The 14,611-nt window shown below is 38.5% G+C and overlaps 1 protein-coding gene across 3 annotated transcripts in view; it reads right to left on the reverse strand.

The window, feature by feature from the left end:
* MTMR1 (myotubularin related protein 1) overlaps positions 1-14,611 on the reverse strand; it is a 64,719-nt gene that overhangs the window by 46,752 nt on the left and 3,356 nt on the right. Inside the window, exons 2-4 of one of the 3 annotated variants that reach the window (XM_036740291.1) lie at positions 13,574-13,679; positions 5,341-5,364; positions 108-183 (exon numbers count right to left, since the gene is read on the reverse strand). In XM_036740291.1, coding sequence (XP_036596186.1) covers positions 108-183; positions 5,341-5,364; positions 13,574-13,679 — 206 coding nt within the window. Of the gene's footprint in view, positions 1-107; positions 184-3,070; positions 3,122-5,340; positions 5,365-13,573; positions 13,680-14,611 lie in introns of those variants that run through there. The other 2 variants (XM_036740292.1, XM_036740293.1) reach the window with 2 other exon arrangements.

The following is a 14,611-nucleotide window of genomic DNA, read 5'->3' on the forward strand; positions in this document are numbered from 1 at the left end:
CCGCCTCCCAAAATGGCATCACCCACGCGTGTCGGTGAAGTGCCACTTCCCTTTATGGCCATCCGTGACCAAGTACACTGATGAAACGCAATAATTGCTATACTTACCAATAGCTTTGATCGATTCTCCAGGAAAAAGTGGTGCCTCCTCCATTTGGGCCAGCTTGTTTCCATCTCTCAGAGCCTGGCAAGCGAAAACAAAACAGGATTAAAAATTCTTTTCCCTAGCTGTACAGGAAGGCTATGTTTTGCTGAGAGCATACAGAAGCAGAACAGCACTCATCCTATTTGTCAAAGCACAGGACATTACACTGGCTATTTCCATAAGACATTACAGTATGTTGAGACTTCACAGTTACAAATCACAAAACCAGGAATACTTGGAAAAGACGAGCAGACACAAATGATAACTAGGGATAGGGACTGGACCTGTGATTTCATTAGTATGGGAAACTCCCTCTACCAATGCAAGCTGGCATCTCCTCTGCAACCTATAGTCTTCGCTGAGCAATCAAAGATAAGTGACTTCCTCAGGGTCACACAGCCTCTCTGTGCGTGTGCGTGTGTGTTTATGTACACGTATACGTATATCAAAGGCAGGCCTTGAACCTAGGTCTTCCTTGCTTCAAGGTTGGCTCTCTAGTCTATGCCATGCTACCTCTGTAATAAACAAAGCAGTCAAGGAAGTTTTCTGCATGATTTGATAGGGCAGAAATTTAAAAATTGATCTATTTTTCTGCAACATTAAATGGGAAATTTAAAATAATTGTTTAGTCAAAACATAAATTTGATGAAGTTTCCAAGTAGTTCATAAAAGATTTCAACATATTTCATTAGGGTTCCATTTTGAAACCAACCTAAACTGGTTCATACTCTTCATGGTAGTTCCCCTCCAAACTCACAAAATAAAGGGAAGAAATGCCAACTACAGCCCCAACTCCCTGCACAATAGTGAACAGAATCGTTTCTTTGTTGCATAGGTAGATAAAGCTATAGACAGGCCTTCTAACAAAATCTACAACTAGAAATAGTATTTTCGACTATCCAAGTTCAGTAAGTTCCCATTTTTCTTTCAGTCTTGTTTATACTTCTTTTTCTCAAAGGGAACTGTTAGGTGTTTCTACTGTTAAGAAAAGTGCAGAGCCATTCAGTACTTAGGAGTATTTAGACAACAATTCATACAACCCATTTTCCTTTCAGCTTGCTGTCAGTAGACGTAAAAGGTGTAATTTGAAAATGTGAAAAAAATTTTTAAGTATAGTAAAAGGAGCTCAAACGAATACTTTTCAACATGTCAGTTTTCGAGAACACCAAAAAATATCCAGAGTATCCCTCCAGACACACATGTGCTAATAAAATTTTGATTTCAGTAGCTTATGTCATGAATTGGTAGTTGATTTTGTGCCCTAGTAACAGAGAAAGTCATTTTAATCAAATATTTAATTTTAAACTACTTCGAAATATTTTACATTATTAAACTAAATTAAGTCACTCAACATTATTGTGCCAAATGTGTTGAGAATAAATGTAGAGTGCTTGTTTAAATACACTTATAAACAAGTACTTCTTGTAGAGAAAAAGTGAGTGGTTCCGTTTTATGGAACTATAACCTTTCTGGGGCTAGGAATAACTTTTAAGATTGAACTACATAGTAAGTATTTACTATGACAGGACAAATGCTCAAAAGCTGTTTCTCTATGTCTCTAAAAGGACCCATGAAGAAATACAGTAGATGGGAAAGGATGGTGACTGGGGGCAATTGTGAACATTCACCAGATCCTTTTAAGATTTGTGCCACTAATTAACTGCTCCAGAGATACAGGCCAGGGACTCATATGCAACACAGGATTTTCAAGTTACTACAACCAAATTAGCTAGAAAAATATGTACACATCAATTTGGGACACTTAAGAATGTCTTTGTGAGACAAATGGCAAGGCTAACATGCCATTACTAGTAAGCTAGGATGTACTTTTAAAATGATGAAAAATATACTACCAAAACTGAAATGAAATAAAACAACGAGGTAATGACAATGCTTCAAGATACCTCCCAACAAAAGGTTCATTTTAAACATCAAAGAAGTTTAGCTTTAGGATTTTAACTAAAGAGCAATTAGAAAATTGAAGTTTTAGTACACATGCAACAGGAGATTATAAACAAAACTTACACTTATTAAGTGCAGTAGAATCCCTTTAGAGAACTTATGCCAGGTATTCTATGAGGCTTTCAATTACGTGAATCTGTCACTTTTTTGGTTCAGTGGACAAGATTTGACATGGGATAGCCCCAAATCCATGTCCTCTCTGTTTATCGTGGTCAGAAAAATTGGGTTTTCAGGTTCATCAAATACTTTGTCTCAACTTGCCAGGCATGCTTCTTTTCATCCCTGCCCCCTTTTCTGGAATTTTCTGCATAGCCAAATCCTATCTGTTATCCAAAGCCCAGCATAAGCTCTACCTCCTCCATGAAGTCTTGCCTGATTAGCACGGCGTGCATTGGTCTACTTCCTCCTTGAAACTACTATAGAACTTCTATCCAATTTAACATTTAATTATAGAGTCTCTTGAATTATTCACTATTATTTCATCCCATCAAGGATGGAAACTCCTTGGGGGGAGGGACTGTGTCCCATAAGACTTCTGCATATCCCTCAGTGCCTAGTCTACACGGTAGGCACTCAAATTTTTAACTAACAAAAATGTATCCTATATACCAAATATGGATTACCAAAAACAGGACAGCCCACAGTGAAACTATAAGGAACCTAATTTAAACCTCTTTAATCATTCACAAGGCACTTCAGGATTTTGGAGTACCTAAAGGTCATCATTATAAGCATGCATTATTATTAAACTGAGGAGTCATGGAAGTTTTCAATGAAAAATCTTAAGATACACATTTGGATTGATTGTGTTTGTAACGGGGTTCTACTGAACTTAGAAATGAAAGGAAGAAGTGACTATGATGGAACAATGGTTTTGCAAGTTTTGCCCTTCCAGAAATCGAAATTAAAATGGTTTCTAAGCACAGGATCAGTAGCTACACAACAAACAAGTAAAATTTGCCACCTGATCAGCTCCAGCTTCAGAATGATAGCCATTGTGTCCGTCCTGAACCTCCTGCTGAGCATCAGGCGCATGGACAAGAATGCAGAAGAGGAAAAGAGAGAAACACGTGCAAACAAACAGGTGAAAGGACAGAATTTTTTTCCCCCAAAAGAGACAGTATGAGTGTAAAACTCAGCACCTTTCAAAGCTCTGTAACTCACAACAAAATTTTTTCCCCCTTGGAGTTAAAGACCCAGTTTGATGGGTCTTTGTAGCATCCGTCTAAATGCAACACTTTGTAGCATCTATCTAAAATGGAATAACTATTCTTTACTGAAGGAGGGAAAAAGAACAAACCTGCACCATGGTTTTCAGGTGATATAAAGAATATGCTTTAAAAGAAATCACATAATTCCAGAATAAAGAAAATGTAAAGTAATGGGCACATAATATGCTCAAAAATAGATAACAGAGCATGCTATGTAAAGAGGAAAGTCATGCAAAAAAATATAAAAGAAACCCAAAGAAATCTGTGTTTTTCAAGACTAAAGTATACTTAAATTGTTGCCTATTTGCACAGGCACGCAGCTCTGCTGGTAGCAGCATATTTTGCAGAAGATATACATACACGCCACTTACCTGATTATATACTGTGTATTCTGCATAAATTTTTTAAAAAATACATTAAATACTGAATTTCACATTAATCCCATATTAAATGTTTCTAGTCATGAAACAATATTCCTCAAAGGAATGGTTAAAAGGGTCTAATTTACTTTTCCTTGGTAACTCTTTCCAATTGCTTTATGACTAGCTTTGCATTCCCAATGTGATCTCTTTCCAGACCAACTCTTTAATTAAACAGACAGTATGAAGAATATGTTTACCTTTTAAAAGCAATGTTAATTCTATGAGGTCAAATAAATTTTTAAAAAATGGCAGTTCCTTCTACTACAAAAGAAAACATGGTTTCACTATCAAAATTGTGCATCTAAAACCTCCCAAAATGATTATCCCAAAGGAGTTGTTAAGTGTTATGATGGATTTTGTATTTCCAAACTTGAAGCCATACCAGCACATATCATGACAACTCTGACACTTTCAGCCTTCAGCATTAGTTTGAGTTTAGTATGAGGGACAAACCAAAACCATTCAAAGCTGTACAATATATTTCCATTTAGTCAAAAGTTTTATATTTCCGTTCTTTAAAATATAAAGCAAAGTCGAATTCTCTTTTAATGATGTTTCTTCAGAGGAAAATATATGCACAAACACATTCCCCTCTCCCCCACAATACACAATAGCACTTCAAGGTCCATGCAATTATGAAGGCCAAATAAAATCTTGTATCATAACAATATGGATCAATAAAAGAAAAAAGAAACATTCTCATTAACTGAAGGGCACTTTTACTGGTGGGGAAAAAGAGAAATCATGAAAAACCAATTAGAATAATAAGAACTTGAAACATTAAATTTTAAGTTCTTACTTTATTGCCCCATAAAAGCTGAAAACATCAAATCACTAAAATGGTTAGATTATCCAAATCCAGATAATTTTGAGGAGTGGAAAGGAGATTAATTTTAAACTACTGTGGCTAAAATTTACATTTCTCTTCCTCTCCATTATTAAATGTAAACAACTTTAAAATAATAAGAAAATGCATGCACATTACCAATCTTGTTCCTGTTTTATAGGTGTTCTGAAGGGAAGGGGCAGGAAAAGAATGGAAAAAACAAAACATACTCTACTAATTATACTCACCACTAAAGATATTCCCTACTAATTGATATTCCCCCAAAGTACTAGGAAGTACTAGGTTGAGGAAACTAAAATTACCTTCAAATTAATCCAACAACTTGACATGTATTAGCCCAAATTAAACCTTTACTGAAATCAGCTACAAAGCCAACTTAATCCTTTTTCTGTAGCTCAGTTCTATAGGAAGGATGATATAACAAAAATAATAACACAGTATTCTGCAGTCCTAGGCATGCACACCCATTGGGTCAGAATTCATGTGATAATAATCGGCTAGTAGCACACATTTCTGACAATTTAAATCTATAACTTCACATATACCGGCTTTCATTAGCACATGAAACACTGTAACAAACAAAAAGCATTTCTATTGCAACATTTAAAGCTGTGACGTGGCAGAGCAGATAGATCTGATTAACTCATAAAACTGCTGATAATGTAAAAAACACTAAACAGACTTAAATTTTCAATAAAGCACAAAAGACAAACAGGCAGGAGGCCGATCTGCTGAAAGGCAAACGTATCCTTACCCTGATGTCAGGCCTCCTGAAAACCTGTTAGTTAAAATACAGAATGTCATCAGAATGTAGAGATACTGGTAGGTTGGGCAATCTATGAGGGAACATACTAACACTATGCAATCAAGAAAGAAAAGCCAACTGCAGAGTGCCACCCAATTCAATTTAGCACCTACCATGTGCAAGGGAAAAAGACCAAAGTGGAACCATTCTGGTCCTCAAGGACCTCACATCCTCCTGGCATCATTGTCGTTCAAGTCTGTGATTGAATTAAGGGCACATCTGTCCTAGGCTCGAGTAAATACCTGATTTCATGTCTAAACCCCTTCTAACAAAAGCTATTTCAGGCAGTCCTCAGCTTAATTAAAGTTGAGTTACGTTTGAAAAGTTCATTTGTAAATTAGTGGAACTCAAACTCCATTTTCCCCATAGACACAAATATATAAAATACTACATTGGTAGCTCAGAAACAACCATTCCCCCACGATATAAATTAATAATTTGATGCAACAAACACTTATGGACTACCTACTATGGCATTCTATTGGAGGCTGTACCAACAGTACCATAGAAATGAAAATCACCATCACATGGTAACTCTATGCACCTTTATCTTAAGTTGCAACTCAAAATGCCAAGAATATACCTTGGCTGAGGCTCCTGGGATAACAGGGAAGTAGGTGGGAAGGGGTCCCCAACGTTAGTGGAGAGATGAGTCCATGTCTTAAGCAGCCAATCCAATGTAAGAGATATTTCACGAGTCATCCATTCAACAATTCAATTCGATGAGAATTCATTAAGTGTTTACTTAACGATAGTACTGTGCTGGCCTTGAGGATACAGAGGGAAAAAAACTGAACTGGCCCTGCCCTCAAAGAGCTGTGCTTCTCCTGAGGACTATTAATTCAGCAATAATGTTTTTTCATGCAATACTCCAACAGAGTGGCAGCTACTGAAAAGTCACTACAAATTTTCAATAAGTCATTATCAGAGGCACATTACCAATGGGGGGGATCACCCTGAGAAATGAGAGCACATATCCACTCAAGTAAAAACCTTAGTCTGGGGCAGAGTTTTAAAATTCTTGTCCCCCAGTTCTGAACCGTACAATTCTATGCTCTGATGCCCACATGTTCAGTGAAAAATCCAGCAACACCTGTTTCGAGTAGCTGAATGGTATTACTCCTGTTAACGAAAGTAGATAACCAAGAAGGATTTAAATACTAAAAAGATGACATAACTGTAAAGAACTGAATTCTAAAAAATTCTGATTCTGACTAATATCTACAGTTATTATTTAAAGTACCATTAATTGAAGCTGAACTGAAGCACAATATTAAAAAATCCAATTTACTTAGCCTTTTCTATTTCTTAATATTGCTTAAAAAAAATACAGACCCCATGATCAACTTTGTCGTCTGAAGACCAGCCTAGCTGAAAGTAGAGAGGCTGCGTACTAGGTAATGAATGAACTTAAAAAAAAAAGTTAACAGCTTTTGGTCCCCTTCTGTTTTGATAGTGACAATGGTGCTAGGGAGTCATCCTGCCTATCATCTTAGATAAGTGGATGAAGCCATTATTTTCATGCCGCACTGCAAGGCCATAAGGATCCTCATTCCATGAGACACTAGTGGTCTCACCTTGTAGCTCCAGATAAATACAAACAGATCACCATGAAGAGAACTGAAGTGTATGCAACAAGTGGGGTTCCCGAGGATGAAGAGGTAGAGAAATTTCGAAGACAATCCAAAGTAAAATAACATAGACCTTGATAATGGGGCTTCGATGAGGAAATATGGTGTGAGATCAAAAAAGCAAAGAGCTCAAAGGCTTGGGGACTCCTCAAAAGCCTTATACATCATGAAGACTGGTTTTCAAAAAACAAAGGGAAATAAACAGGCAAGGAATGCATTATATCACATACACAAAATGAAACTAACCAGATCTGAACGATACTGACTAGGATTTGCAGAGTGCATTAAGGGTTCCCAAGCACTTTCTGTATTCAATCTCATTTGATCCTGACAACACTCCTGTGAGGGAGTTGCTGTTGTCACCCCCAATGTCCAGAGGTCAAGAGAGGCAGTCAGGCAGAATGGATAGGGAGGTGAACTTAAATCCAGAAGACCTGGGTTCAGGTCCTGCCTCTGATGCACACATACTTCTTAGAGCAGTTCTGGGTGCTCTAGGAAACTCTGAGATTATAATTTGCAGAAGAGGTGCCAATCTGCATTGGTAGAGGGCATATAGTCACCTGGGAGTTACTTATACCAATGAAATCATAGGTCTAGTCTCTATCTTTGTCCTTTACAGAAAAGAAACAAGCTGAGAAACGTTAAGTGACCTGCCTAGGTCACACAACTACTAAGTGTCTAAGGTAGGATTTGAACTCCTGACTTCAGGTCTAGTGCTCCAGTTGGGTTGTATGTAGTCAACTGTCTGCTCACTGTATATACTAAGTCATCAACTGGTTGGAGCAAAGGTCAAAGAAAGTAACAAAAAAAGGATATGTGCAATGACATCTGCCCCAAGCCCTGATGTGTTTAAACAAGCTGTCGACCCTAGAAAATGGAAAAGATGACAGCAGCCAGTGGCCTACATACTTTCTCATTTCTATGAGAACCTACAGGAACAGTCTCTGCAGACATCAATGCAAACAGGAGGCTCAAAGAGCATCATTTCCTATAGCAGATTACAGTTGGCTATTCAGACAACGTAAGGGCAGAAAACCAAACCCCAGCATTTGACTCAAGAGAAGAAATGCTGCATGAAAGCAACATATCCCTGCATATGCTAAAATGACATGAGATTCTATGACAGTTGCAACTACAGATCAGCTTAGCTCAATGACCTGATGAAAACTGACACAAAGCAAAGCATAAGACAGGGAAACGCCTGCTCATTCCATAAGGTATTTGCCACTGTCATAGAGGCTGCTCTACATTGAGGCCAAAAGAGAAGGATTCTTTATTGATAGCAAGGTTCTCTAAAAATTATTTTAAAAACCATCCAATCCATGCAGCACTCATTACACACCTATTACATGGCAGGGCTTAGATTCTACTGGGGGTGGTGGTGGCTGTGGGGAAAACACAACATGTAACTGGATAAATAAACACATGATATGACATTCCAATTGAATCAAGTCTGTGAATACTACAGTCTCTTCGATGAAATCCATTATAATTCAAAATAAATTGGTTTAAGTGTCCAGATACATTGAAAAAAACCACACACACAACAGATTTCCCCCAGATTAGGGAAAGAGGTACTGTGCTAAGTGCTTTACAAATATTATTTTATTAGCCTAGCAAATTAGTGGATATGTATAAATGCTGATGTCATTAGTGATGGATAATCCCTCTAACAATGCAGATCAGCCCCTGCTCTGCAACTTAGGATCTTAGAAGTTGTCTGGAGCCCTGAGAGGTTCAGTGACCTCCCCAGGGTCACACAGCCAGGACCCATCAGAGGCAGGACTTGAAGCCAGCTCTTCTTGACCCTAGGCCAGCCCTCCAGCCTCTATGCCACATGGTCTTACTTGGCTTTTCAGTTCATTGCTACAGAGTCAGGAAAACTGAACTAAACTAAGTCATGGGGTGAATCATCAGAAATTTCCCATTGACTTGGAATGATGCACGCAGATTCCCTTTTTCATAAAGGACATAGAGAAGCTTTGAGAAAACACTTTTCTCCACCATAATCTGAGAGAACTTCACTAATTTACACAAAAGCAACATAGACTTCTGACTTGGGGTTTTGTTTTATCCTTGAAAAGATAGTGAATGTCAGGTGCTTTTAAATAAACATCAAACACCTTTGGAGGGGAACACAGCTGGGACTCCCACTCCCATTGCTTTGACTTAACCACTATTTCTTTATGTCACTAAAGGGTGTTTTCAAAGCAGCATCTCATTAATTACAGGTACCTGAGTAGTCAGTAGTACTGCAGAAAAGCCAGTACAAGCCAGGATGCAAAGGCTATTGGCCCATGAGAAGGGGAGAAAGCAGGACTCAACCTTCAGAGCAAGGCAACATGGCCTCCAAAAATCACATCAGGGACAAGTTTCTCCAACTGCCACTTCTTTAGGTAGGGAAGTCTGATCCTGCCACCTCTGCTGTAGCAAAAGCCCAGCTGGATGGTATTTGTCGTGCATAGTATTTTGTGAATTAATCTGAGTTACAAAATATCATCCCTGGAGGTCTTCAAGCAGAGGCTGGGTGACCACTTGTCTGAGATACTGTTGAGAGGATCCCTGTTAAGACATGGGTCAGGCTAGCTGACCTCTGAGGAGCCTTCCATTTGAGAGGTTGTTTGAGAGAAATATTAGAGGCAGCCTTCCTCTACTTGCCATGATCTTTGTGTGTCTAGTTAACACAAAAATACTAGTTGCCAGCCTGTTCAAACACAGAACACCTGCTAACTCCCAGCTGCAGGAAAGTGGGGGTAGGTAAGAATTTACTCAGACCCCCATAAAGCCATACTAAAAAGCCATAGTGGCAGAAATAAATGTTGGAGCCCAATGTCAGTGTCAAAGCCATAGAGTCCTACACCATCCCATGACTTCAAGCAGCAGCAGGTTGGCCAAGTACACTTCTCAGTCTGTACTATCAGCAACACTGACTAAGACATTTCACTACAGCCTGGCAGGTTTAAACAAAATCTCTTTGTGCTCTGAACCTTTCTTTGTTTAAGGTCATCAGCAAGCCCTAACCTACTTTCCAATTCTTTGTTAAAATCGTCAGAAGCCAACAGACTTGAGTGGATAAAGGGCTTTTCCTTTCTCACCAAATGGTCGTGATCTGTTCACCTCTGGTCAGATGCTAAACTATGGCTGAGCATTTTTATATGGTTGTGTTTTAGATCGTGTGCTTTAAATCTAAACCAAATGTTCCCCCATCTTTTAAGTTTCCTTCAGCATTTGAATTCAATGAACTCTTCTTGATTACCATCTTGGATCACCTTTACACAAGTTGTCTCTTTGGGACTTTTTTGTGCAACTGTGAATGGCATCAGTCAAAAGAGGTACTAACTATGCTGTACTCTTCAGTTGGATACCAAAACATGATAGATTTCAGAACTAGGAGGCACTTTGGAGAGTACTTAGTTTTGTTTGGTTTACAGCTGAGGAAAATGAGGCCTTGTTCAAGGACTAGAAATCAGTTCTTTTGCCTCCCGACCCAGTGTATTCTTTCTACTATAGTATATTTCCCTCCCTGGGCTAGCTTTATGTGCCTTACAAGATACTAATAGTTCTTAAAAGTACTGTTAGAAGTGTACTGCCACTGTAGAAGTGTAAACAACTATAACATTTACTAGTGTGAAGACTGTCTAATTTAGAGTTAAATAATCTTCTAGGCTCGTTTTTGTTAAAAATAAGAGAGATAATGTAATTTATCAGCCTGGGGAAGCTAACATCTTGACTTAAAGTATTAAACACAAGAAGACTACTGGCTAGTTAACATCAAAAAATTCTAGTCGTCATACTCAAGCTTATTTTTAGTATGAAGTAATGTTAATGAATGCACTTATAGTATCCTGGTTTTACTATCCGAAATACTCCCTTTATGACTCAATTTATGCTAGATGAAGAATTTTTAATTATTTACCATTTTATTGTCTAGGATTATTCTATATCATCCAGCTGATAATTGGTCAGTATTTACTTGCAAGAATGTGTACCAGAGCAATAGAATCATCAGCAACCTCAGTGGCCACATAACAAAGTCATGCAAAGCTTTACATCCCAATGGCAACTTACAGCAATAAAATTTCAAGGGAATGTTTAGATGCTCTGCTCAACAGAAACAGCTACCCTCACAACTATCACTGATGCTAAATTCCACATAAACATTTAATTGGGGGGCCACCTTAGTGTATTTTAAATAACACACACGGGAAACAGCTCATTTCAAGGGACGATTATTGATCCCTACTGGTTAATTTCTCAAGGCACTAAACCTAGGGCTAGAGATGTATACTCGGCAGTGATCAATCAAAAGTAGGTCCAATAGGCCTCGCCCATAAGCCAGTGCACAGCACTGCAGGGTACTTAGCTGTTTCAGTACTTTCTGTAAGCTGGCAGGCAAGCTTGACCTTGCAAATCATTTGTGGATTTTAAGCTCTCTGAAGCAGCTGTGACACCAAAGAGAAGGTGACTGCCTAGTTTGCAGACTGTGATTCCACTGCTTTTAAGTCCTTGTTTTACAAGCAAAGTACAATGAGGTCTGCAATAGACAGAAAGCAAGTCTCTACTATGACCCAGGATACATACTTGCAATTGCAATTCCATACCTTGGAAGAGTGCATTTATCTTAACACGAGCTGCTGACTAGGAAAATTAAAACCAGCAGATACAAAGTTTCTAAATAGACTAAAAACAAAGAAACTTAGTTGCTACATTAACAGGTCGGAATGGTCAGTTGACACATAAATATCAATATTAAATAACTATTTTGGGCTGATTTCAACAGTTCAGCAACCCACAAAGCATTCAGTTATTTACCCACCATAACATTATTATCAGTTCCCAACCACTAGAAGGGCATGCTAGGTGGTGTTGCAGTGAATACAGCACTGGGCCTGGGGTCAGGAAGACTTGAGTTCAAATGTGCCCTCACACACTTACTAGCTGTGTGACCCTGGGCAAATCACTTTACCCTATTTGCCTCAGCTTCCTCATCTGTGAATTGAGCTGGAGAAGGAAATGGCAAACGGGGTCATGAAGAGTTGGATAAAACTAAAATGATTGAATAACAAAATCCCTTACAATGAAAACAAGTGCTTGCCAGTCGAAGAGTAGTATAATGCTACTAGAGGGTCCTGGGCCCTACTCAGTTTGGGATACATCTCTGCTTCCAACGTCGTTGCATGTGGAGGCAGTGGTAGAAGAGAGCTTTGGGGGTGACTGAATTCCAGCCCTATCAAGCTGGGTGGCATGAAAACTGGCTAACAGGGAGGGAATCTTACTGCTGTCAAAGGCACTTTCAATGGCTCAGGGATTTGTGTTTTCACTTATATCAATGTTCTTCAAGGGTTCCATCATGACTTCAACAGTTGGTCTGAAAGAGTACATGCTGGCTAAATTGCAATCAGGTGACCCAAGCCCCTCTGAGCTCTATAAAAATGCACTTCATCTGATTACCTTTTTTGTCATGGGATAAGGGAAGAGCTAGCAGAAAAAAATCACTAAAACCTGATGACTTTGTGACAATGGAGCTAAAGCAGGAGGGCACCACTAAAGCCACCAAGCCCAACACTTGCATTTTACAGATGACAAAACTGAAGCCAAGAGAGCTTGAGTGACTTCCCCAGTACCACAGAGGTGGTATTTGAACCCAGGTCTTCCACATTCCAAGTCCAGCCCCGATTCACTAGGCTATGTTGCCTCTTAGAGGGAATCTATGGCTACTAAATGTAATTCCCAGGTGTGTAAACCAAGTGTCTCACTATCCTGAATGAACACCTGAAATAAAGAGTTTAGTTCAACCATAATTGACAAAAGAAATAGGAACCCATCTTTAGTGAATCTGCTAATACTATTTTACATCGACTGACTTAATAGACACACGTTCATTCCTTAACCAGAGCATAGGCAATTCTGGTGTTTGTTCTCCATTCATAACTTCAGAACATGGGAAAATTTCAGTTTTTTAAGCAATTGAATGTATATGAACAAGGGACAGAAAGATTAGGAAATGCAACCACTTCAATGGGCATTAAAAAAGAGGGCTTCCCACATACTACTCTTCTGGGCTGATTGTGTAAGAATGTTGTGGTTTTCTAAAAAAAATTTAATTTTGCATGTAAAGAATATAATTCAGTTTACATTTTGTTGCGGAGATATTTAGCCACATACTTGTACAAGGCCAAAATTTCAAATTAAGGAAAATAACCAATTCTCCAAATCAGAACACTCATGAAGATCAATTTGCTCACAATAAAATGATTTTTTTCTGAAAGGTAATAGCAAAAGTGGTAATTATTACAACTGGAGTCCAACGACCATGTTCAAGTTTTCTGAAGATTTGCCTATTATAACAGATGATGATTTTCTTTTTTTTTTATTTGCATGTTGAAGCTCCAGACCTTGAACAAAAGCAACTCTGTCAACATGTTAACAAGTAAAAGGCATTTGACTCAAAAAATCGGTCAAGGATCCTCTCCACTGACTACCTAAGGTAGCAAACAAAACTTAAGCAGCTACTTTGTGGCTATTGCAACGAAGTCAGCAACGTTACTTACCCGATAATCTCTGGATATACTTTCAGATGGCACTGACCCTGAAATCTGACTAGAAATTGTAGCAGCTATTAGCTGTTTGCACCATTCAACATGAGATCCTGTAGGGCTAAAAGAAAGATTGTAATTAAAATCTTTCAAATTATACAGGCTCCCAAGGGAAAGTGAATTTAAATATACAGTCATATCTAGGTAAGATGTGTATTTTCTAGAACGCTTAGCTATTATTATAATTAACGTAAGAATTTAAATGCTGGCTGAAGGGCCTCAGTTGTATTTGAATTTAACTCAGATATGGACATTTTCAAGATTTCAACAGTTATATGTGTAATTCTCTACGTTTGTAAATATATTCAGTTAGGATATCCATGAAAAAGAAAGTATTGCTAATGTCACTCATGAGAGGCAGTGGTGGCATAGAGGCTAGAGGTCCAGCCTCAATCAAGGGCACCCATTAGCCATAGGACCACAGGAAAGGTAACCCAGGCAACTTCTCAGTACCCACAGTTCTCTAGGAAATCACAGATCAATCTCCCCTTCCCCCTCAAAAAAAAAAAAGCATTTATAGAAAACGAAACCTCAAATAGAACACATACCTAAGGCTCGGGTCTACAAAAAGCAGATAGGTTATATCTTATGCATGCCTAGCTCACAGTTGCTATTAGGCTATTCAGTAAATTTCTCGTTATTTTAGAATCTGGAAGACCTGCATATTTTAGGGACTTATGAATGTCAATCTTAGTGAATCACATTCATAAGCAGTTCTACACCAAGTAGGCACCCAAATGCTTACTGCCTAAGAACTGGAAGGCCTCATGACAGCTTACAACAATGCTAGCACACTCCCAGGAGCTGAGATTTCCCAGTATTCTCGTAAACCATAGATTGCCTTCAGGAGTTGCTATGGCTGAAACTATTTACCACCTGGTGGCTGCTACTTTGGTGATGAGTCTCTCTGACAAACTGGTCCATGGATGGCAGAGTCTTTTCAGAGTCTGAGCTTTTCATGCTTGGTAGTTTAGTATCTGCCAGAACTCTAAT

This window comes from Trichosurus vulpecula, chromosome X (assembly GCF_011100635.1).
Source record: "Trichosurus vulpecula isolate mTriVul1 chromosome X, mTriVul1.pri, whole genome shotgun sequence".
Classification (NCBI taxonomy): Eukaryota; Metazoa; Chordata; class Mammalia; order Diprotodontia; family Phalangeridae; genus Trichosurus; species Trichosurus vulpecula.